The 25,183-nt window shown below is 40.6% G+C and overlaps 2 protein-coding genes across 2 annotated transcripts in view; both read right to left on the bottom strand.

Annotated features, from left to right (window-relative positions):
• Positions 1-2,325, bottom strand: part of LOC142143412 (cytochrome P450 2K1-like) — a 39,333-nt gene extending 37,008 nt beyond the window's left edge. Inside the window, exons 1-2 of the mRNA XM_075201245.1 lie at positions 2,081-2,325; positions 7-169 (exon numbers count right to left, since the gene is read on the bottom strand). Of these exons, the coding sequence (XP_075057346.1) occupies positions 7-169; positions 2,081-2,296 (379 nt within the window). The 5' untranslated portion in view covers positions 2,297-2,325. The remainder of the gene's footprint in view (positions 1-6; positions 170-2,080) is intronic.
• Positions 2,326-10,673: 8,348 nt separating this feature from the next.
• The window catches only part of LOC142143413 (cytochrome P450 2K1-like), a 45,497-nt gene continuing 30,987 nt past the window's right edge, over positions 10,674-25,183 (bottom strand). The window contains exons 8-9 of the mRNA XM_075201246.1: positions 13,207-13,348; positions 10,674-13,008 (exon numbers count right to left, since the gene is read on the bottom strand). Coding sequence (XP_075057347.1) covers positions 12,827-13,008; positions 13,207-13,348 — 324 coding nt within the window. The 3' untranslated portion in view covers positions 10,674-12,826. The remainder of the gene's footprint in view (positions 13,009-13,206; positions 13,349-25,183) is intronic.

Below are 25,183 nucleotides of genomic sequence, written 5' to 3'. Positions count from 1 at the left end.
ACTTACCCATTTCCTTGTCCATGTTCTGGAATATTTCTACTCTTGCTCTTCCTCCAAACTCTTCAGCATGATTGACAAGAGCGTCTTTCACAGTCTCATATCCAGCCAAGACCACCATCTTTTTCATCCCCATCTGAACACTAAATACTGAGCCGTAGGTCTTTGCCAGCTAAAATATAATTAACTAAAATAGTAAAATGTGAATTTTAAAAATATCTTACTATGCGAAAGCAAAACAGCAACACTTTCTTAAGCTGGTGATATGACCAGTGGTGGAAGTGGAAATTTAGAAGTGGCAGTGTGGAAAATGTAAGTTAATGGAATTTGCTAATTTTACAATGATAGCAGTAGAAGTGGCAGTATGGCACACTACTGTTTACTAGATTACTTTGACCACTGGATAGGTCATTAGATTATCTCCCATGAAGAACTATACACAATGGAGTTTAAATTTATAACATGAAATGATGCTCTATTATGTTTTTAAGGTTCAATTTTTGGACAAAATGAAATCAAATAAGAGTTAAATGTGCCTGGACTGCTGTACTTTTATAATCGTTCTCAAATCTTATTTAGCAAGTGTTAGATGACACGTCTCATTGGCTGCATCCAATTCATCTAATACATTTGCCAACTGTTACTGATTTCCAGGGAGAGTCTTGAGTTTTAAAATATGTGTTTGCAGGGCCGCCTTCAGAAACAATCACGCCCAGTACGGGCCCCTCATGTCCCCCGTGCCCCCCCCCCCCTCCCCGATGAGCGTCTGCGCCACCCCCATGAGCAACGGCAATATATATTTACCTGGGGGCCCGCCGCTGGTCTCCGCTACTCTGTCTTCAGCCTGGCTGTCACCGTGACAGCCAGGCACCAGGATTCGATCGCAGGGGTGGAGGAATCATTCCTCTGCCTGTGACATGATCGCAGGGGGAATGATTTCTCCACCCCTGCGATCGCAGAGGCGGGCCCCCAGGTAAGTATATGTTGCGCTGTTGTAACGGGCCCACTGGTAAGCCCGGGCCCGGTACAACAGTACCCCCTGTACCCCCCTGATGGCGGCCCTGTGTGTTTGTAATTATTTTTAATCACTGTTAATGTGCCTGATTTTAATACTTAACATGATCACTGCATTCATTTTCTTAAACATAGAAGCAAAGAATAAGATGGCAGAGAAGAACCTACAGGGCGAGTTTACCCTTTTAATTGTGTTTTGATTAGCTGTAAAAGTCTATTTGTTAAAATTTGAATGATGGGAGCGATTACTGTAATTTTTTATCAACACCAAGTCCTGGCACTAAAAATGTAAGTTTTCTCATTATTTTAAAATAATGTAGGTAATCTTCTGCACATTTAAAAAATTCTAAAATTGTTTATATGAAATAATTAATTAGTTTTAATTAGCTACATTTAATTAGAATAGGAACTAGTCAAATAAGGGATCACTGTGTCACAGTTGGTTAACTTAGCTTATATTATAGTATATGACGTTAAGTAATACCTCACTTTCACGTCACTTAACACTGCCACATACACAAATGTGAATTTAAAGCGGCAATGTCAGTACCCCACAACTAGACACTTTATTCAAACACTTAACCTTACTAATACAGTTAGCCCTAACAACATTGTCGCTTTAAACTCACATTTATCTATGTTGCTATGTTAAGTGACATCAAAGTAAAGTGCCAGCAAGAAGTGTGTTCGGAATTAGTATCTGACAGCATGCCGCTGTCATGGAAATGTGCTGCTTCGGTTTTTAGGGATCCTCGTTGTAGGTGTTTTTTAACTTTGGTTTTTAGGGATCCTCGTTGTAGGTGTTTTTTAACTCATGAAATTGAGTAGCAATAAAGTAACATACTTAGATATAAGAAATACTCTAGTTGTTTTTCAGTGTTTTACCATTGTGAGCTTTTAAAACCTTTTGGAACAGAAAAATATTATCTTGGTACACAGCATTAGCTCCTCTATATTAATTTTATGCTAATTCACAATCATATTTTAGTTTTTCCATAAATTAATGAATGTTTTCAAAGAGTCTCACATAAACATATGTTTCATTTGTTAAAGAATGGCATTGTCTTACCTCTAAATATGTCAGATGAGGTTTCTTTAAATCCATGATATGTAAGTTCCCAATCAGCGGCCAGCATTTTGGTCCCGGAGGAAATTTTGCTATGCTTTTATTATTCCAATTGTTAAAAATATATAAAAGAGTCAAAATCAGCACAAAGCAAATGGCTACAAACAGCCCTAAATCCATTGTGTGCTCAGCAGTCACAAGAATGACTGAACCTGGCATCTGAAGAGCAGCTATTATCTTGTTCTAACACTTGGGCTCCACCTTTGTCCCAATGGCACTGTTTGTACTATTTGTATGACACAGATTAACCCAATAAAAGAAGATTGGAAAACACTTCATTATAATAGTTACAAACAAAACAGGTTTAAAGGGGAATATATGACCAGAAATACTATAGGTAGAGATTGGCAAAGTGTAGTACAACCTACTTTTGGTTACTGATAAAAACTGTCTGGTCTGTGAACGGACAGAGTTTTCAGAGACTGAAATTGAGAAGTGATATTATCAAAGCTTTTCTTTTGTAAATAAACAATGATATAATTTTATTCTTAAAGTTTATTTTGCTGAAAAAATTAAATTATTATTTTAACAACAGACAAGGACTGTGTGAAACTAATGAAAGCTAAAATAGACAATTGACTCCCATAATTAACAACAGGTGAGACACAAGTGGAATTAATAAAGTATTCAGACCCTGGAAAGGTATCCGAGGAATTGCATTGGAGATGATGTCAGTACTGATGCTGATGTATAATGCAATTGCCTGTGATGAGAGAGACCATGGTTCAGATATCAGAACAAATGAAGAAAGTAGCCACAGTGAGAATTAGTTTTTTGAGAAGCGGTAATTTTGTACAGCAAAGTGAACCTTTTCACAGCATTGGTAGTACTTGCACTCCCAATAACAATAACAACGTAACAGCAACTCACTGCTATCAGTCCAGTGAGCATTGTCCATTATACCATTGCACTAAAGCTTTAGGCACTACAATATGCAGTGTATAAACAGAGATGACACTAATACAAGGGGACATTGTCTGAAAATAGATTGAGGGTGGCTGAAAAGTACCATAGAAAGGAACTTCTATACAGAGAGTGAAAGATACAAGGACCAATTTCACAACTGGGATGCTGTCGAGCCATTGTACCATACATAAGGCCATTTTTATGACCTATAACTAAACCCCGTATTTTTCCTCATTACTCTTACCTTTAAAGCACTAGGCTCAGCTTCTCCTCTTAATGTGTCATCTCTCATTTGTCCATAGAGATATTTAGACTTACTGAGCCTCATTTTGAGTTAGGAACAAAGCAAAAAAAGGAGCAGATATGCTCCTGGACAATCCATGTTGCAATGCAAGAAATGCAAATTATTTAATTTTTTTGCACATAGGAAAAATATTGGATGCTTCTGCATGTAGCATAAAAAGACTGGACAGCTTTATTTGTAAACTGAAATTTAGAGTTGTGATAAGACACCCCCCTCCAAACTCTAAATATGTGCAACATTTTACCCCTGCAGTGCAACAAGGTTTTTGCCATTTTTTTGCTTCTAATTCTAAATTAGGTGTGCTCTGGAATTGTTCTAAATTCTAAAAATGCACTAGAGGATGCCAGATATCAGTGTGTGTGAATGTGGTAGGCACCCAATGCTCTCTGCATATTCACCAATGGGTGCTTGATGTCACAGGTTGTACATGAAGTCTCGTGACAATGTACTACACACTGCCCCATGGCAACATATTATATATTGCCTCAAGACCATGGAGCAGTATAGTAATTTCCCACAAAATACAATGAGCTGTGGCAAGTCTGTGCTTACCAGTTTGTGACATCATTGCAGATACTTAGCAACTTTCAGGGGCGCACGCAGGGGGTTTTCTGGTTCTCCAGAAACCACTCCTCTCGCGAACGAATGAGCACTAAACACTGCCCCTACCAGCAGCACTGTACTGTACAGCAGCCGCGGCGCTGTCAAAGAAGTGTCTGCGTCCGTCCGGAACAGCACTGCCACGGACACTTCTTTGACAGCGCCGCAGCTGCTGTACAGTACAGCATCGCCAAAATGGAGCTACTGTGCATGCACGACCGCATGCTCAGCTGCTCTCTCTCTATATATTTTCTTTTTGGGGGGGGGGGGAGAAAAAAAATCCTGCGTTTGCCCCTGGCTTTGTTAAGTATTCCAATATGATGTTTACATGACAGTCTTTTCATATGTGTGCAGGATTTCTACCATGAGAAACTAAAAACAATGGTGCCTTAAATAACTTAATATCTTCTTTCTTTCTCCGACTCTACCTTATTTGTTTAACAAATGTTCATCTTGTCTAGCAGGAAAAAAACACCACCCACAACCCCGACAGGGATGCTGAAAACACTCGGGAAAAAACAAACACTTTAGTAAAAGAATGGATGTATTACTCTCTGCAATCTACTCTGGTGGATGAGATAAAGATTTAAAATACTCACATTTTCTAAATACAATTTTTGTTAATTATATTTTTTATAAATAAACTAAACTTTTGAAATGGTCAATTTATATAAAGGCAAAATTGGAATTTCATAGTACATGAGATGAAGACAAATTCAGTAGCATTATTTAAAAACAGATTGGATGCCTGTCTCTAAAGACAAGGTACTTGCAACTATATTGCAGGGGGCATTATGGGAGTGATTAATCCAGGGAGTTTACACTATTTACATTTTTGGAGTCAATTAGGATTTTGCTTCATGCCTGTGAGGCTAAATTGTCAACTTTGTTTTACCTTCCTATAGATCAACACAATTAGAATTTATAAAAGATGGAACTTGATGGACCCAGGTCTTTTTTTTCAAACGGGCAGCACAGTGACTAAGTGGTTAGCGCTTCTGCTTACCACACTGGGGTCATGAGTTCAACTCCCGACCGTGGCCTTATCTGTGAGAAATTTGTATGTTCTCCTCGTGTTTGCGTGGGTTTCCTCCCACACTCCAAAAGCATACTGGTAGGTTAATTGGCTGCTAACAAATTGACCCTAGTCTGTGCGTGTGTTTTAGGGAATTTAGACTGTAAGCCCCAATGGGGAAGGCACTGATGTGAGCGAGTTCTCTGTACAGCGCTGCGGAATTAGTGGCGCTATATAAATAAATAGTAATAATAATATTAACCTTACTATTTAACTTTGACTTTTCTTACATTTATTTCTTCTATTTGCATCTATTCATTTGTTGTGCAGTTACTAGTGTAAATGAACTTTATTATTATTTGTCACTTTTTGTAATCTTAGTTATTTTATAAATTATTTTCTACTACAGATTTTATATGTTGACCAATGTACTCTATATTACATTTGAGTTGATGTTTATAAACTTTGAGCCCCATTATGTATTACTTTTCGCTCTAGTGCAGTTTGATTTCCTGATTGCTTATTTTTAATGTGACAGTTTGTTCCTCATGAACACTATATATTGTATTTTTCTAAAGACTAATTATTGTTCATTATTTATGCATATAAGTGTAATGTATATTATGCATGTTTTCACTCAATTGTTTTTGTTTTCTTATTTATTGCTTTATTTTTGCTTACATTAATTGTTCCCATAATCATAGTATTTTAATATACTGTGATTTTAATAAAATGTTTACTTTTTTTTATTGTGGTATGAGTGTGCTCTTTCAATATTTTTATTTTGCTGTTTTTGGGTAAGGTTGTATCTGAATTGTTGTTGGTGGTTCCAAAAATGGTGCAGACGTGCTCCATCTCTGGGACAGAGCACCCTATATGTAATATTAAGCTATTACACAAAACCCCTAAAATGGACCAGAGTTGACCTTTGCTGCATTAAAACTGATGGTGGATTCTGACATTATCCATGTAATAGCTTTCCAAAAAAATAGATTACAATAGATTTTTTGGAAAGCCATTACATCAGTGGTGGCCAACCTGTGGCTCTAGAGCCACGTGTGGCTCTTTGAGCTTTGATATGAGGCCCCTGGCTGGGAGCATCAACAATGTATAGTTGTCCAGGTGCCAGCAGGGGCAGATTGGAAAACATTCGCTACTCGACTGACCAAGAGCAACCGCATCGTGACCTCCTCTGAACAATGCAGGGAGGTCACAGTGTCACAGACAATCATCATCATCATCATCATCAACATTTATTTATATAGAGCCAGCAAATTCCGTAGCGCTTTACAATTTGACAATCCAATCAAGGAAGGAGGAAGACAGAGTGTAGTGGAATGTGGGGAGGTTTAATTTGCATGTATTTAGTAAATGGGGAGATCTGATGGCATGTATGGAGGATTTGGGTTTATCTGACGGCATATGTGGTGGTTAATGGGCATGTAAGACGAATGTGTGCGGCTGATGGCATGTATGAGGAATGTGGGTAGATCTGATGCCATTCAGGGAGGCTGAAGTGCATGCAAGGGACATGTGGGATGGTCTGATGGCATGTATGGAGCATGTTGGTTAAATCTGGTGACAGGTGGGGAGATCTGATTTGCATGTGGAGAGGTATAATGGCATATGGAGAAGTCTGATGGTCATGTAAAGGGCATATAGGGAGGTCTGATTGACATGTAAGGGGCATGTGGAAATATCAGATGGGTATTTCTGTAGGTAGATTTGATGGCTTGTGGAGAGGTCTGATGTGTATGTAAGGGGCATATAGGAAGATCCAATTGGCATTTAAAGAGGTCTGAGGGATTGTGGATGCAGAAACAGGATGTAGCTATGGAGAGACTTTAAGTACCCTTTGAACGCTCCTCTGTTGGTCACAGCAGCAAGGTAAAAGCTGTGCTGATTTTATGAACATTTTGGCAATGTGTTGGATATTTTCTTTTTTTGTTTAGCAAGATATTGTAAATTGTTAAATTTTCAATGTATGTGTGTAAGTTATGTATTGGCATGTTTATACTGGGTCTATGAAGGCAGTTCCCAAAGTGTGTGCCGCGGCGCTGTCACAGGGTTGCCGCGAGCCAGCCATAGGAAAAAAACAAAGAACGCAAAAACTTACCAATCCGACAGCGCCGGGACCCAGCATCCTCCTCTCTCACTCAGCTTGTCACTATTAACAAGCTGCATGAGAGAGCAGGATGCCGGGTCCCGGCGCTGAGTGGATTGGTAAGTTTTAGTGTTCTTTGTTTTTTTCTATGGCTGGCGCGGCAGAGGGGGCAGAGTGAGAGGGATCATGACAGAGGGCAGAGGAAGGGACAGCCTGACAGAGGGCAGAGGAGGGGGACAGCGTGACAGAGGGCAGAAGAGGGGGACAGCATGACAGAGGAAGGGGACAGCGTGATAGAGGAGGGGGACAGCGTGACAGAGGGCAGAGGAGGGGGGAACAGCGTGACAGAGGGCAGAGGAGGGGGACAGCGTGAGAGAGGGCAGAGGGGGCAGCGTGAGAGAGGGCAGAGTGTCTGGATGCAGAGGGGGCAGAGTGTCTGGATGCAGAGGGGGCAGAGTGCCTGGGTGCAGAGTGTCTGGATGCAGAGGGGGCATTTTTGCATGCAACTAAATAAGTATTTCTGTCTTGACCTAAATACTTATTAAAAAATTTTGACCCAACTACTTCTAAAATAGGACTGCTCGGTAATTATTTTGGAGGGGTGCCTTAAAAAATTATGGAGACTCTAAGTGTGCCGCAAACTGCAAATGTTTGGAAACCACTGGTCTATGCATATGCACACACATATGAAAGGTAAAGTTGGCTCTTTGCTGTACCTATAGATATTTTTTGACTCTTGGGGGTAAATGTATCAAAGTGCGAGTTTGCCAGCGTGTTTAAATCGCGGAAAATCGCGGGTGTTTACCCGCAATTTTTTTTTAAAAAAATGGAAATGTATCAAGCTGCGATTTTGACACTCATGTTCAAAATCGCTGGTCATCTCTGGCGATTTTGAGCGATGTAAACACTCCCGAGTTTAGCTAACTCTCCTGTGTTTGGCAAACTCTCCTGTGTTGTAACAGTGAGATGTAAACACATCACTGTTACACTGACCTGTCATAAAGCTGCCAGAGCTCTGGCAGCTGTTAAAATGTTAAAGAACAGATAAAAGTTGAAAAAAAAAAAAGCGTGAGGTCCCCCCGCTATTTATGCTTAACCCTAGTGCTGCCTGACTAGTGCTGGTCCCGTGAAAATCGTGGAAAATTTTTGCGTGGGGTTCCCCCAATTTTTACTTTACCAGCACTAGGCAAACCAGCCAGGGTTGGCGGCACTATAGCAGGGAGACGCGCAGCAGGGGTCCCCCTGCCATAATGACTAACCAACCCTAGACTGTTCAGCGCTGGGCTGGATTCCCTAGGGAGTGGGGTCTGCTGAAAAAAACGAGCGCCCCCCCCCCCTAGAAAGAACCAGCCCAGTGCTGATAGCACTAGGGCTCTTCCTACCACCCCTGGGCTGTGGGTAGTAGGGTAATACGGTGTAAAGTAGTAAAAAAAAAAAACTGACACCAATTTTGTTTGTGGAACTACAAGTCCCAGCCAGCCAGGTTGCCAAAAACAGTGTGGCCATGCTGGTGCTTGTATAACTACAAGCATCAGCATACCCACGGCAGCCAGGGCATGTTGGCACTTGGAGAACCACAAGTGCCAACATGCCCTGACATCCCTGGCTTGCTGGGCCCTGTAGTTCCACAAAGAAAAAAGTTTACAAAGCCACAACACCCTCTTATAAACCACATACATTTATTAAAAATAATAAAACCCACAATAAAGACACTAACCACCCTCTTTTAAACCACAAGTATTTATCAAAATAATAAAACCCAAATACTTACCGATGATGCCTTCTTTCTTGCTCCAATGTCACTTATTATTTGTAAATCCATCTTGCCGGCTTGCCCCAGTCCCAGCCATTTGTACCTCCATAAGGGAATCTTTGCCAACAGGAACTCTTCGCCCAGAAGGGGCACATATTTGTACATCCCGACTATTTAGTGTTGCTTGAAGATAAAAAATAAAAAAAACCAGGAGCCGCCGCAAACACCTCCTACCTAGTAGGAGGTCCGTTTCGCAATGCTCTTACGCTGTTTGCGTAAGAGCTAACTACTGTATTATGGTATTTTCCCACGCTAGTGGGGAAATCACATAATACTGTATCTAGCGCTTACGCAATTAACGTAGCGCATTGCGCATGTGCTACGCTACTTGCGTAACCTGTATTTATTGTATTACAGGTTACGACAGAGCCTCGTTTTCATTTTTTGCCCGCCGGAAATATCCGAACAGTGCTCGGATCCCTTTCGGATACGCACTGTTCTCTAATCTGATATATAGCTGAATTGTCAATAACAGACAGAAGCATTATTCCTTTATTAGAGATTTATGGATATTTGATTTTTTTATGGATAATTGATTTTTTTATTTTAATTTTTAATATCAAATCTTCCTGTGTAAAATCTCGGGAACTTTGTTATATATATTTTGCATGGATTTACATAAATGATCTGCACTTCCTATACACAGCATAGTTAGGTAACCTCTTGATATAAGTTATCCGGATACTTTAGATTTACTCCTCTCATGAAGGAGTGGCCATTTATAGTTTCATATTTTATTTTATTAACTTGTGATTAGGGCTGAACCACAACAACCAAATTCATGCTTAGGGGCTGTCCATTTTGAAGTACAAGATTCTATAATTTTGGTGTCTATCCTTAATGCATCAAAAAAACATAGACCCATTGATCTGTGTTCTAACAAATTCACAACTTTCTATTAAACTGACATAAAACAATTAATATAATATTGTCATATATACTAATTGAAAAAAGGCTGCATATGAAAATGTCTTAAGAATTATTTAATATCACTAGAGCGAGTTCAGGTGAACCTACTGCTTTATGGGCATTACAATGATGATTTGACTCTTAATTAGGATGGTGACACGCTTTCAATTGATACATTTGTTTCACACTTAAAAAATAATAAGCTGTTTGCAGCACATACTTTTAGCACTACTTCTATAAACTTTCTCGATCTCACCCTCTCGGTGGAGGGAGATTAGATACAAACATCCACACAGAGTGTGGAGGTTAACACACACTTGTATTTCACTTGCAGTATTTTCATCCTTGACTTACAAATATCTCCAACAGACAATGCTTAAAAAAAAGCGAAAGTGTTTGAGAAACAAGTTAGTGACTTAATATAGGGAATCGGAGGGAAAATATCCCAGGGATGTTTTGAAAGTTACCTATGAAGAATTATTAAAGTTAAACAGAGATGTCCGTTAAGAAGGTAGCAAAAATTAAAGAGAATTCCAAAGAAGATTGATAGCCTTTTACCCTTTATGTCTAAATTCAATAGTGGATCATATAATGTGAAAAGAATTAACAAAAACTTAATTTCTATTTAAAAAGTAGACCCGGTTCTTAATACTGTGCTATCAGAATGACCAATAGTGATTTTTAATAAAAGTCGAAAAACTTGCAAAATTTGAAAGTACCATTTTTTGTTAACAGAAAATTTGGGATCATATAAATAATATAGTTTTGCATGACTTATTTTGGTTGCCAGAAAAACCTTTGGACTATTACTGTTGCAGAGAACTTCATGTCTTACTGTAAATGTAAATATTTTAAACATAAAACTTGCGCTTTAAATACCAATAAAATGGTGAAATACATAAGATAGTACACTTTATTATTTGTGACACAAATTACATCTACTTGAACGTACATGTCATTGCCAATATGTGTGTCGTACTATTCGCCCACTGAGAACCCATTTCTTGTAACATCATAGAAACATTGTGAATAAATCACCAATACATATTATCTCAAGACACTTTAATTGTTTTTATGGGAGTAATGCTGAAGCACTAAAAATAATAATGACTGAACAAGTGAAAGACACACAAAGAGATGGAGACCGCTTTAAGAAATTCTGTATTCTGGAGTTATAGCCTTGATACACTAAATCCAGACTGGCTCAATGAAACCTTAGACTTAAATTAATTATATTAAATAAATTCTACTTTGTATCTGTTAAGAAATAGTATCTCCCCTATTGGTTTTATTTGTCATCTGCATTACTTCTGCAACTATGTGTAAGATCATTCCTGTCATTTACTGATTCAGCTGGTTGCTAGGTAAATAGCAGCAAATATCCCTTCAGCTCCCAGTCTGGCAGCTGTTCTATTATTTATCACACTCAAGCAGCTAATTACCCTGCAGTTTCTGATTGGTGTTGCTGCCTTTTTAAACCTCTTTCTGGCAGCATACCAATGCTGGTGGTAGTTCCTGTTTGATACAGTGTGCCATTGTGTAATGACCTGATTCTGTCTATTTATATTTGACCCGGATTATTTTAAGGATTTTGCTGTCTTCTCCACTATTTACACTTGACTTTATTAAACAGATTTGCTCTCATATCACTAGGTGCCCAGACCCTTGACTTGTTTAAATAATTCTGCTATCTTTTCCACTCCTAAACCCCTGCCTGTCTGACTCTGAGTTTTGCCAAATACATACTGGTTGCTTTCTACCTTCTACTGTGTTTCCTCCACTCCAACAGGCGAACGCTGGACCAACAAATGTTACTACCCGAGCTAATTCCTTGGGGCAACTGCGTACTGTGGAACATAACAAATTCCTCAGAAAGGTGGCTGCTAAAGGTGAACATCTCATGAAGCAATTCTAGCACTTAACCAAGCGGAGGGGCTTTGGTCTCATTGGTCAGGCATGGGAAAGCATCCCGATTGGTTAGAAGTGGCTAAACCCAATGTTGTTTTATACAATGTTCTTTTCAATTCTAAATAAGGCCCACTTTGTTTTGATTTAACATTGTATATTATGTTTTTTTACTTGGCATATGTTCACATTACTGAGAATACTATATGTTGTTGCTCTTTAGGAGAGACTAAATTAGCTGCAACTGCAAAGCAGAGACTCTCTGCTGGATGAATTTGCAGTTCAGCATTCAAGCTCATTCGCGAGGAAAGGGTCAACTAATCTTTTTAAATCAGAGTCTTCCTTCCATGTATATGATGGTAGAAGGCAGAGGGGGAATGGGCTATGAAAGATTATGCTGAAAAGAGGGATATACAATAGCCTCTCTGCTCAAGAAACCTTATGCCATATGATTGTGGTTGCCATGGCAGACATAAGAAACTTTGGAAACTGTAAATTATTAACAGAAACTTCAATATGAAGTATAACACCAAACATAAACACACATAAAAAAAAGTAACACACATAATTGTTTTATGAAATTGCAGCTTTAAGTTTAACTTTATATTTAATTTTCTTATCCAATAATACCCATACAACTTCTCTTACATTTTACACCAACAAGTCACCCCAATGCATCATGCAGGCTTAATATGTCAAAAACAGATTTCATTTAAAACAAGCAACCATTATATTTCATTTATAATCACTACAAAAAAAACATAGTTAAAATGTGATTTTTATAATCACAAGTACAACCCTATATGTATAAAACCTGATAGTTAAAGTTGCTACTATAAGTACACAAAAGGCTTTAGAAATTTTGAGATGATAACATACATACAATCTCTGCACCCTTAACATAGCTAATATGTCACTGATAACACTGAAGAATTACAAATATTGGTAATATTTAGAATAAAAAAAAAATTCAATAATTTTGATATTGAGCTAGTCACATAGGTGAATGTGAATGTGAAATAAATGTGATTGTCAATAATTATTATGTAACTACTGATGTTATAGTGAATATTGATAGCATTAGCTATGTAATTTGTACAGCTATTGTATCTGACATGCGCTCTAAATGTATTTTAAAAGCGAGGCACAGCGCATATCATGTGCTTTTTTGGTACATTTGTAAATCCACCTCCAGGAGACAGATCAACATAACTAACGCCTGGGGGTAACCGGAATGTGAATTTCTGTAAAAGGCTTGTAAAAAAGATGAAGAGCTCCATTCTTGCGAGAGTTTCTCCAGCACAGACTCTGTGACCTAAGACAGGATAGATAAGTAGCATAATTATTATATTAAATCAATTAGATATATAATTAGATTTTGTCTTTTACTTTTAGTTACTGAACTAACAAGACAGTAATTATTTCTGTATTATTCACCTTGGAACACCATTATGTGCTGTCATTGATATAGTAAAAATAATATTAAATTTCACAAAGAGAAGACATAGAGTACCTGCAGAGAATGGCATAAAGGCGTCTTTCTTTATAAAATTTCCTTTGTTGTCAAGAAAATGATTTGGGTAAAATTCATCTGGTTTCTCAAATTGTGTTTTGTCTCTCAATACAGATGACAGTAATGGGATTATTAAGGTTCCCTAGGATGAAAAACACATCTGTATAAAGGAAGTAAATGGGATTTAAACCAAAAACAAAGGCTCTTCCATTGTACCACAGGAGCATTGCTCAAAGATTTTATAAAGAAATGGCTGTTTCCTATAATTTACCCCTAGGTTTCATGTTTCCCCAGAACACATTTCATTAGGCTGACATAATCATCTGTTGTGAACCTCTCACAATATGAGCCAAGCACAGTTTTTTATCCAGATGACTTACATTCTGTCCCACAAAACCACTCGACATTGGTCATTTTTGCAGCGATGTGGAAGAATTGACTGTTTTTCCATGTAGCACACAAATACTTGATAGCTTATTTGTACACTAAAATTTAAAGTTGATATTTGTGTGCTACATGGAAAAACAGGCAGTATTTAACTTATGTGCAAAACAGAATGTTAATTTGCACCCCTTGCATTGTAACATGGTTTTGTCCAGGAAAATGAAATAAGAAGCTTCTCAAGTTAAGATCATTAATGAACCAGGCCCCTTATGAATTGATAAAGCTCAATGGGGGTGGCAAAGTCTGTTTTGTACTCCGCTTATCCAGCTATCTTGATCTTACAATATCCGTTTGTGAGAACCAGGGTAAAAATATACTTGGTGGATCTAAACAGGTCGAGAAGTAAATCCATCCATGACATGGTGTAGGCATTTTATATCGTAACGCTGTACATCTTGTGAAAGTCCATACAAAGCAAGTACTTCCATCCGACAGTGGCACCAGTGGAATGGAAATTCACTGTTCACTTGTGGACTCATTTATTTATAGCCTTAGCATATATTGAATGTCTTTGGTCATTACAATCCTTCCTGGAGCCTATAAAATGGTTATCAACCAATGACCCCTGGTGGGAAAAAAACATTGTCAACAAACACACCCCTACATGGTTGTATAAACAAGGCTCACTGCTCTTTACAGGTCTTCAAAAGGTTTATATGATACATTTGTTTTATCCCACGTGGAAAAACCTCATAGTCTACTTTTCCAACTCTACATAGAACTTCAAAAGGACCCGCAATTCAGCCAACAGCTTGGTCTCTTGTGTAGGTAACATGCAACAGAACTTTGTTTCCTGGGTCAAAGACTCAACAGTGTGCAACAATACAATAAAACAAACACTCTTCCATTTCTTAGATTTCCTCAATCAGACTGATGTCATGGAATTGAGGGATGGGCCCTAATCGGTATTAGCGTAACTGAACCGGGAGGCATGGATTGTAACGAATGACCGGTATTCACCAGGGACCCCCACAAGGGAGTTTGGGCCTAGCTGCAGAGAGTACTCAGGTCGTGGTTCTCCAGGACAGTGTACCGGTGTAGCAACAGTAGTAGACAGGCAGTCCAGGTCAAAGCCAAATGAGCAGGGAGAATCCAGAGAGTAGTCAGGTCAAGCCGAGCAACAAGGTACCGAATCGTAACACAGGAGAATAGTAGGGAGCAAGTCGAGTCAGAACCAAAGAATACTGGATCAGAAGTAACAAGAGACGCTGAAGTAGGGAGTGAACCAATATTCTGGCACCCTAATGGTGCCAGAGGACGCTATATAAAGAGTAAGGTGGACCCTGACTGGGTGAAGGAGATTCGGCAGTCAGACACGCTGATCGCCAGCAGGTGAGCGTGGAGAGCGTCCCGTTGCTAAGCGGGTCAGCTTAGCATGCACACACATAGCATGCAAGCAAATAAGGGAGGTCCCATTGCTAGGGAACGGGACGCGGCTGTCGGGTAAGCGCAGGCACTCGTCTCCTGCATCTAGTGTCACCTAATGTCAGGCGGCTGCCAGTACCCCCTTCCCCTGAAGAAGAAGAGTTGAAAATCTGACTCTTTAAGCACTTAGACAGCAGGTGGGGAGCATGTAGGTCTTTATCCACCCAAGACCTCTCTTTAGAGCCATAACCTTTTCAGTGGACGAGGAACTGAGTCTTTCCGCGAATAGATAGTGACCTCAAGATGCGTTCAACCTCATATTCATCACCCAGAGTCGTCTTAATAGGAGGATGCAGAGACTGAGAATTCATTAAGAACCAACAGTTTTGGTAAGAAGATGTGAATTGAATTATGTACACGGAGTGAAGGAGGCAGCAAAGGACCTTATAGGTATCCGCGGTAATAATTTGGGAGATGCGGAAAGGACCAATATATATATAGAAGTGAAATTCATAGATGGCAGCTTGAGTCTGAAGTTGCGTGTGGATAGCCAGACCTTATCCCCTACGTGAAGAACTGGAATCTTCCTACGATGACAGTCAGCAAAGAGCTTGTGCCGTTCCGAGGATTGTAAGAGCTTAGACCGTACTTGAGTCCAAATTTTCAAAAAGTCTCAGACCATTTCTTGAGCTACAGGTACCAATGCACTGGAAGCTTCCGAAAAGGTGAGAAGTAATGGGTGTCTGCCAAAAATGGATAAGAAAGGAGTCACTCCGAAGGATTCATGTTGATGGATATTATGTGAAAACTATGCCCAAGGTAGATAATCACTCCAGGAGGATAGGTGATCGAAGCAGTAACAACTGAGGAACGTTTCCAAATCCTGGTTGACCCGCTCAGTTTGACTATTGGTCTGGGGATGATATCACGGGGAAAATTTTAGCTTGATTCCTAGTATTATTGCAAAAGGATCTCCAGAATCTAGAAATAAACTGTACACCCCTATCAGAAATTATCTCCAGGAGAAACCATGAATACAAAAAATGTTTTTGATGAAAAGGTTGACTAGTTCGGCAGCCGATGGCAACCTCTTAAGATGGACAAAGTGTTCCCATATGGAGAAACAATCGACCACCACCCAAATAGTATTGAAGCCATGGCTATTTGGGAGGTCAGTAATAAAGTCCATGCTGATGCTTGCCCAAGGAGAGTCTGGAACAGGACGTAGAAGAAGAAGCCGGGCTGGGGGACGCTTATATGTCTTGTGACGAGCACACACAGACTGCAACATACTTGTGAACGTCAGCAGTCAAGGAAGACCACCAATAGCTGTGGGACAAAAGTGCAATGGTCTTCTTAACCCCAGCATGGCCAGCAAATATGAAATCGTGAGCCCAAGCTAACAGTCTGAGATGAAGATGGGTCTCCACAAAAGAGCATCAAATAGGGGGTGTCTTAATTGGAAAATTAGTCAAAGTCACAATTTTCAAAGTACTGATGATAGGTCTGATGTCCAAATGGCAGGAATCCGAAGGATCAAAAGACCTGGACAGGGCATTGGCAATGTGTCAGGTTAGCTCATGAATAACTGAGTGAGATCCTGCTGTCACAATGGGTATTGACTAAACTTCCCTGGAGGCGCAGAGAATAACAAAGGGATTCCCAAGGGATTCCCGCAAGGGAATATGGACTTCTGCGGCTTTCACCTTGCAGGTCTCGACCCTCCAGAGAAGCTCCCAGTGTGATAGTTTAGAGAACAGGTTACATAACAGTAGTATGATCCAATTTGGACATCAAGTGGTGGTAACAAAGATTACCATTTATTATAAATATTAGTACAAGAGTTCAATGAAGACTTGAGTAATTTGCTACCGATGATCTTGAAGACATGCAAGAGGAGAAATTGTCAGCAACATTGAATAATACAGGCTGCACATGAAATAATCAAAGTCTCTACTAGTAATAGAATTGAGGCACAGGAATGAGCAAAGTCCACACATACACAGCCACGATGAAATACAGCTTTTCACGGATTATGAAACCAGAAGACAGTAGTCAGTATTGCAGGCAAAGTAGATACCAGAGTGAATCATAGCATTTACCATCGGTAGTGAAACAGGTATGCAGAGATCAAGGAATTCCAACATACAGCAGTGATGAAACACACAGCAGCGATGAATAGTATCTTACCACGGATTGTGTAACAGGTAACAGTAGTCAGCAATGCAGGCCGAATAGGTAACAGGTGTGGATCATAGCGCTTACCACGAGCAGTGGAAAAGGTATGCAGAGATCGAGGAATTCCAACATACAGCAGTGATGAACACACAGCAGAGATGAAGTAGCAGCTTACCACGGATTGTTGAACAGGTAACAGAGACATCAGAATACAACAGGTATGACTTGAAGAACCAACAATGTAAAGATGAAAGGAGGGACCTTATAAAGGGAGACTGACCAATAGCAGAACTGAGCAGCACACAGGTGTAATAATCACAGGTGCAGACCAAGACCAATAGTCTGCACTAGGAACAGAAATAAAGTGGCAGTCAGTGTTCAGAGGCTTGGGCAGAGGCACTCTGGGAGTGGAGTGTGACAGTACCCCCCTGTCGAAGTCAGCAAATTGGATAAAGTCATCTCAATTAAAGTCTAGCAAACTTGGTTGTCTCTGTCTGAAAAGATGCGTATGGGACGCATCGACGTACAAGGGCACGCTACGGCGTGAAAGGGCGTACGCATCCACTACATGTGGCAGCAACAGTAATTGGTCTTTTACCATACATTCGCACAAACACGCATACTTATAAAATAGTACACATTAATGGTAGTTGCAACACATAGTCAGTTATGTCGAAATATAGTAATATTTATATGTTATATCAGAGTTACATGCATATTAGTGAAATACACGGAACAGGTTGAAGGAATCACATCATGAGTGGTATCATAATGAACCTTGTTACATATCCTACTGTTTGGTTCACTCTGCGAGGGAATCGCAGAGTGCATACACAAGTTATGAATGATAGGGAATTATGAACTACTTAAGACTAAGGAATCCTGGCGGGAAGAGCAGAGCATACCCCCTGCAGAGATGACCCCCTCCTTTGGATTCCTTAGGATGAACCAGCCAATGATTGACAACCCCTTGGACATTCCTGAGACCAGGACCAATAGATGCAAGCTATACCATCTTCATTGTATTACTGTATTTGATTGTGTATATAAGCAGCAGCTTGTGATCCAGAGTGCAGACATCTTGTCCCCAGACTTTAGGATTGAATGACTGCACTGGATCCAGAGCGCCTGCGATAAGTAATGGCTGTATTTACTATTACTTCGCTTGAGCATATTATTCTACTTATTACGAATAAATCTTTGTGCTTTGGAAACACAAATCGAGGTTCGACAATCGTTATTGGTTAGCGACAATATGCACATAACAATTTGGGGGCTCGTGAGCTTTGGAGGTTTCGTTGCCGATGATACGCAAGACCAACGGATTTCAGGTTCCGCAACAAAGGGTGGAGACGTGTCATAAACGGGTAAGAACGCATGGTGTTCAAAACCTGAATTTTACTCTGTGTTGTGAAACCGAATGTCCGTTTTGCATTATCTAGGGCACGCTAACTAGAACCTAGGGACAAAAGAGAAAACTGTTTCTTTTTACTGTCGTGCGTTTTAACAGTATTGCAGTGCTTAGCGTATGTGTATTTCCTGGTGTGCGTACGCGAACTTCCGGTAGATTTGCCACGTGGTTAAACAATCGTCTTGATAGTTATTATATGTGCATAATATAATTACTTGTGAAAACCTCTGGGACATTATTACTATTGTTGGGAATTCTTTTATTTTCTGCCTCACTAAGGGGCTAAGACACCTGACAACCGACAGAATTGAGGCCATACAACACATGACTCTGCCGCAGAGCCAGAAGCAGATCCGTACTTTCTTGGGGATGTGTGGATACTGTAGATACTGTAGATCCTGGATCCCAGGTTTTTCTATTCTGGCATTACCATTGCAGGAGCTAGTCTCTTCCTCAAAACCAGAACGTGTTGTACACACAGAAGAGTCAGAGCAAGCGTTCTTTAATCTTAAAGATAGTCTGATGAGAGCACCTTTATTGGGAATACCTGATTATGAAAAGCCTTTTGAGCTATTTTGTACAGAAGCTGATGGTTGTGCAGCAGGTGTCCTCGCACAGAAACATGGTGACGCTAGCAGACCGGTAGCATACTACAGTGCACAATTAGACAATGTGGCAAGATCACTCCCAACATGTCTCAGAAGTTTAGCAGCAACGGCTCTTCTGGTGAGTAAGAGCGAGGACGTAGTATTAGGACATAATTCAACTATCTATATACCCCATGCTGTATCAGCTCTGTTAAATTCAGCCCAAACCAGACATGTTTCTTCAGCTAGATTCACAAAGTGGGAACTAGCCCTGATGGCACCCTCAAACATCAGCATCAAATGATGTAGCACCTTAAATCCAGCTACATACCTTCCGTATGTGTCTCTAGAGACACAAAGGGTGGGAGGTGAGGAGACCCTGGTTGATGATGAGTTAGGCAAGAATACTGACACGCATGATTGTATGGAACACCTGAATCAGACCTTTACTGCAAGGCCGGACATACGTGACACCCCCTTAGAAAATGTAGATTTTACGTTTTATACAGACAGAAGTTGCCATAGACAGACAGAGACAGAAGAGCTATGTACTGGTTACGCTGTTGTAGACGATCAGGATGTGGTAGAAGCTGAACCCCTTGGTCCACCTCACTCAGCCCAGGTGGCGGAACTATTAGCACTAAGGAGAGCGTGTGAATTGGCAGAGGGTAAATCAGCCAATATATATACTGACTCTAGGTACGCCTTCGGGGTAGTGCACGATTTTGGGGCCCTTTGGTGTCTTAGAAGCTTTACGACAGCAGCAGGTACACCAGTGGCACACTCACAACACATAAAAGGACTTCTGACAGCGATACAGTTACCCAGAACAGTAGCCGTCATAAAGTGCAAAGCCCATACCTTTGAAGAAGACCCAGTGTCATTGGGCAACAACAGGGCAGACGAAGCTGCTAAATGGGCAGCAGGGCAACCTATGACTATATCGACCGAGACTATCATGGTTTTTCAGACATTAGACACGCAGAAATTAATTGAAATGCAAGATTTGTGTTCCCTGCAGGAAAAGGCGGTCTGGAAGGCGAAGGGATGTGGTCAAGAGTCCTCAGGACTCTGGAGGGATGGACAAGGTAAGCCTGTAGCTCCCCGAACATACTATCCAAGCCTGGCTGAAGCAGCACACGGCCTGACTCACCTGGGTAAAGAAGGTATGTGCAAACTGGTGAAAGCATACTGGTGTGCTCCCGGATTTTCCTCTCAGGCTGGTAAGAAAGCAATGTCATGTCTCACTTGTTTGAGGAAAAATGTTGGGAAAACTATTCCAACTGAGCCATCCCACATCCCTCCTACAGACGGACCTTTCCAGGTAATACAAATTGACTATATCCAATTACCACCGTGCAGGAATTTAAAGTATGTGTTAGTGTGTATTGATGTGTTTTTCGGTTGGGTAGAAGCATATCCGGCAGCCACTAATACTGCTGTGTTCACTGCAAAGAAAATTGTACAAGACTTTGTGTGTAGGTTCGGTATCCCTAGAATCACTGAAAGTGATAGGGGTACCCATTTTACGGGTGATATCTTCCAAAATATGTGTAAACTCATGGGAATCAGTAGCAGACTTCACACCCCTTACCGACCACAAGCCAGTGGTAAGGTAGAGAGAGTAAACGGTACTATAAAGAACAATCTGGGTAAGATAATGGCTGAAACTGGGTTGGCATGGCCTGAGGCTTTGCCGTTGGTCCTCCATAGCATTCAAACCACTCCTAGACCTCCTCTTAATCTGTCCCCCTTTGAGATACTGTTCGGACGACAACCTCATTTGATCGTGAGTCCACAAGACGACTTGAAGTGTAGTAATGAAGTGACTGTACAATATCTTATAAGAATGAGTAGACAGCTAAAACAACAACAACAAAAAACTAAAAATGCTGTCACCTGGTATGCCAGAGACGAACTGTCATGATGTTGAACCTAGAGACTATGTTATGATCCGCAATTTCTTACGTTCAGGTTGTTTAACAGACCGTTGGGAAGGCCCGTACCAAGTGCTGCTGACCAGTACTACATCACTGAAGGTTGCAGAGAGAGACACTTGGGTCCATTCCACCCACTGCAGGAGAGTCCATAATCCGAAGAAAGTGCAAGATAAAACTAAGACCGACGACATAGAGCTGTCACTTGTGAGCCTGTTCCAGGAGACCTAAAGTCTGCAGTTGAGATACCTGAACCAGAGACGTTGCCTCAGAACTATCTTTCCAGCGATGGAGTGGCGGTTTTTGTTTTTCTTTTGTTCCAGTATTTTCCTTGTTTTTACTCTTTCTAGGACATTCTATTTTTGTGAAGGAGGATGGAGGACGGAGGAGAGTTCTGGGAGTGATACTGATGAAATGGAGGCCGAAGAAAAGTTAATAGGATACTCAGAGCAGCCCATTATCAAGCTTGGTCCAGGGGTTATGAAAAGGTCTGCTAGCTCAGGAACTCGGAGGCAGTGTGAGGGGCTATTGTCTGATGAGTATTGTATCTGCAAGTTTTGCGACTCCCTAGTTGAAGAGAGATGCATCCAACGATGCCAGTCCCGAAGTACTCTGAATATAGGCGGGCATCCTTTGGAGGATTATCACTCCCTGGTGGGTAAGGTACTAAACCAAATCGAGTGTTGGGTGTGCTCTCACGTGCCTCAAGGGCAGCATAATATAGGACTAGTGCCATTCCCTCTAAACATATCTGAAGTACTCGAATTGAGGGGTGGGAGGGCCATAGAAGGGAGGTACAATAACACTAGGTCCCCTAGTCTGACGCTTCGACAATACTCCATAGGCAGATCTTTGCTGTGCTTAAACATATCTCATGGAAAGCGCCTGGAGAATTGGGAGGCTGACCTATCAGATCAGACAATGGCTCGCCACACTCATTTTAGAGGGAGACTAACAAGGTCACCACTAGGCAGGAATGTTGATGGAGGTCACAAATTAGGGCGTATAACCAAACATAAGAAGGTATCCATTGGAAAAGTCTCTACAGATAAATGTAAAAATGTCATTAATGCCGACACGTGTCTAGAACAAATGGAGACACTAGGCATGGGTAGTTTTATCAAAACTCTGTGTGATATAATTCATGGGCATACTGCTCCTTATGATCTCCCTGATGATGTGTATTTTGTTTGTGGGAGGAAAGCTTATTCATGGGTGACTCCGAGTTCCAAAGGCTTGTGTTTCTTAGCTAAACTGGTTCCTTAAATCATGACTATTACTCATGAAGAAATGGTTGGTATTCACAAGACTACATCACCACCATACATACACACACAGTATGAACACCGTGGCAAGAGAAATATGATTCCCGGTGAGGAACCCATAGCTACAAAATAGATTAGTGAAACTGCTGGTTTCCAAGTTATGGTTGCTCTAGATCTCACCAGGACAGCTCGGGGAACATTGAACTTTAAATATATCCAAGACCTAGCTAAATTAATAGATAATATCACTGAGATGTATGATGACAATTTCAGGTATACTGGAAGGGAGCTACAAGCGTACAAGAAGGAGTTGGTGCAACATGGACTGGTACTAAATTATCTCACCTCTATTACTGGTGGGTACTGTGTGACACTGGCCACCCAGTTCGGTGTCAAATGTTGCACGTACATTACTAATAATACGGATGACCCTAAAGAGGTTATAGACCGGAAGATGGATGAAATTTTACAGCTGAAATGGGAATTTCGAAAGAGCCATAATTCTTCGTTATATGAGGTCGGGGAAAAGGTGGCGGGTTGGTTCTCGTGGTTGAACCCTGTAAAATGGATCTCCAGTCTGGGGGAGTGGGTACAGGAAATGGTTGCTAGTGTAGGTAAGCTCCTTCTCCTTATACTGGGTGTCATCTTAGCAATTGGTTTAGTTGTCAAATGTGATCCTACTGTGTTGAAGTGTGGAAAACAGTCTCATAGGAGTAACACTGAGAAAGAGACTGAAAGGGTGGTACCAGATACCGAGATCATGGTCTGTGAAGAAGTATTGTATAATCCTGAACTTGAAACGGTGATTGGGTGATAGTTTAGTACACTATCAAAGGGTGGAGCTGTCGAAGTCAGCAAATTGGATAAAGTCATTTCAATTAAAGTCTAGCAAACTTGGTTGTCTCTGTCTGAAAAGATGCGTATGGGATGCATCGACGTACAAGGGCACGCTACGGCGTGAAAGGGCGTACGCATCCACTACACGTGGCAGCAACAGTAATTGGTCTTTTACCATACATTCGCACAAACACGCATACTTATAAAATAGTACACATTAATGGTAGTTGCAACACATAGTCAGTTATGTCGAAATATAGTAGTATTTATATGTTATATCAGAGTTACATGCATATTAGTGAAATACATGGAACAGGTTGAAGGAATCACATCATGAGTGGTATCATAATGAACCTTGTTACATATCCTACTGTTTGGTTCACTCTGCGAGGGAATCGCAGAGTGCATACACAAGTTATGAATGATAGGGAATTATGAACTACTTAAGACTAAGGAATCCTGGCGGGAAGAGCAGAGCATACCCCCTGCAGAGATGACCCCCTCCTTTGGATTCCTTAGGATGAACCAGCCAATGATTGACAACCCCTTGGACATTCCTGAGACCTGGACCAATAGATGCAAGCTATACCATCTTCATTGTATTACTGTATTTGAATGTGTATATAAGCAGCAGCTTGTGATTCAGAGTGCAGACATCTTGTCCCCAGACTTCAGGATTGAATGACTGCACTGGATCTAGAGCGCCTGCGATAAGTTACGGCTGTATTTACTATTACTTCGCTTGAGCATATTATTCTACTTATTACGAATAAATCTTTGAGCTTTGGAAACACAAATCGAGGTTCGACAATCGTTATTGGTTAGCGACAATACGCACATAACACCCCCTTTAAAGGTGGTCACCGAACACCTAGGGCCAGGATTCATCGGAAATTTGGTATGAAATCATTTCAATAGAAGAGGTGTGTTGACATCCGATGCTCGTACCCAAGATCTCTCATTGGGTCCAAAACCTTTCCAGTCAACTAGGTATTTAAACAGCCCTCTAGATTACTTGGAATCCAATAACTGGTTGATCTTCGGTTTGTTGAATCTTAGGATGAGCATGAGTGGCAATAGGAGAAGAATATCGATTTATGACCACAGGTTTCATGAGAGAAATATGAAAGATATTAGTAATCCGAAGGGCTGAAGGAAGTTGAAGCTTAAAACACACTGGAGAAATAATTTGAGAGATCCTATAAGGGCCAATATAACGAGGTGCAAATTTCATACAAGGAACTCTAAGATGAATATTCTTTGTCGACAACCAGACCTTATCACCAACTTTCAACGGAGGCACAGCTCTACGTTCCTTATCTGCAAATAATTTATATAGAGAGGATGATTTCTTCAATGCTCTTTGGACTTTTGCCCATATAGAAAGAAAGTCCTGCCTCAATAAATTAACAGCTGAAACCTGAGTAGATGGCAAGGCAGAAAACTCAGGAATTCGAGGATGTATGCCATAAACGATGGAAAACGGAGTTGCAGAAGTTGATTAATGAAAAGCATTATTATGCACAAATTCAGTCCATGGTAACATATCGACCCAATTCTCTTGGTTAGTAGATGAAAAAATCCTAAGAAAAGATTCCAAATCTTGATTAACCCTTTCTGTTTGCCCATTGGTCTGAGGATGGTATGAAGAAGAAAGCTATAACCGAATGCCCAAAGGATGACACAGAGATCTCCAAAACTTAGACACAAATTGAACCCCTCTATCTGAAACAATCAGAGGGGCAACCATGAAGACGAAAAATCTCTTTTGCAAAATTTTGGGCCAAAATAGCAGATGAAGGCAAACTAACCAAAGGAAGAAAATGTGCCATTTTGGAAAAACGCACCCAGATGGTATTACAATTCTTGCTAGTAGGTACATCAGTAATAATATCCATTGAAATATGAATCCATGGTTTAGAAGGCACAGGAAGAGGTTGAAGAAGACCCAAA

The sequence above is a fragment of the Mixophyes fleayi genome, chromosome 3 (genome assembly GCF_038048845.1).
Source record: "Mixophyes fleayi isolate aMixFle1 chromosome 3, aMixFle1.hap1, whole genome shotgun sequence".
Classification (NCBI taxonomy): Eukaryota; Metazoa; Chordata; class Amphibia; order Anura; family Limnodynastidae; genus Mixophyes; species Mixophyes fleayi.
This window is presented reverse-complemented; position numbering and strand designations above follow the sequence as displayed.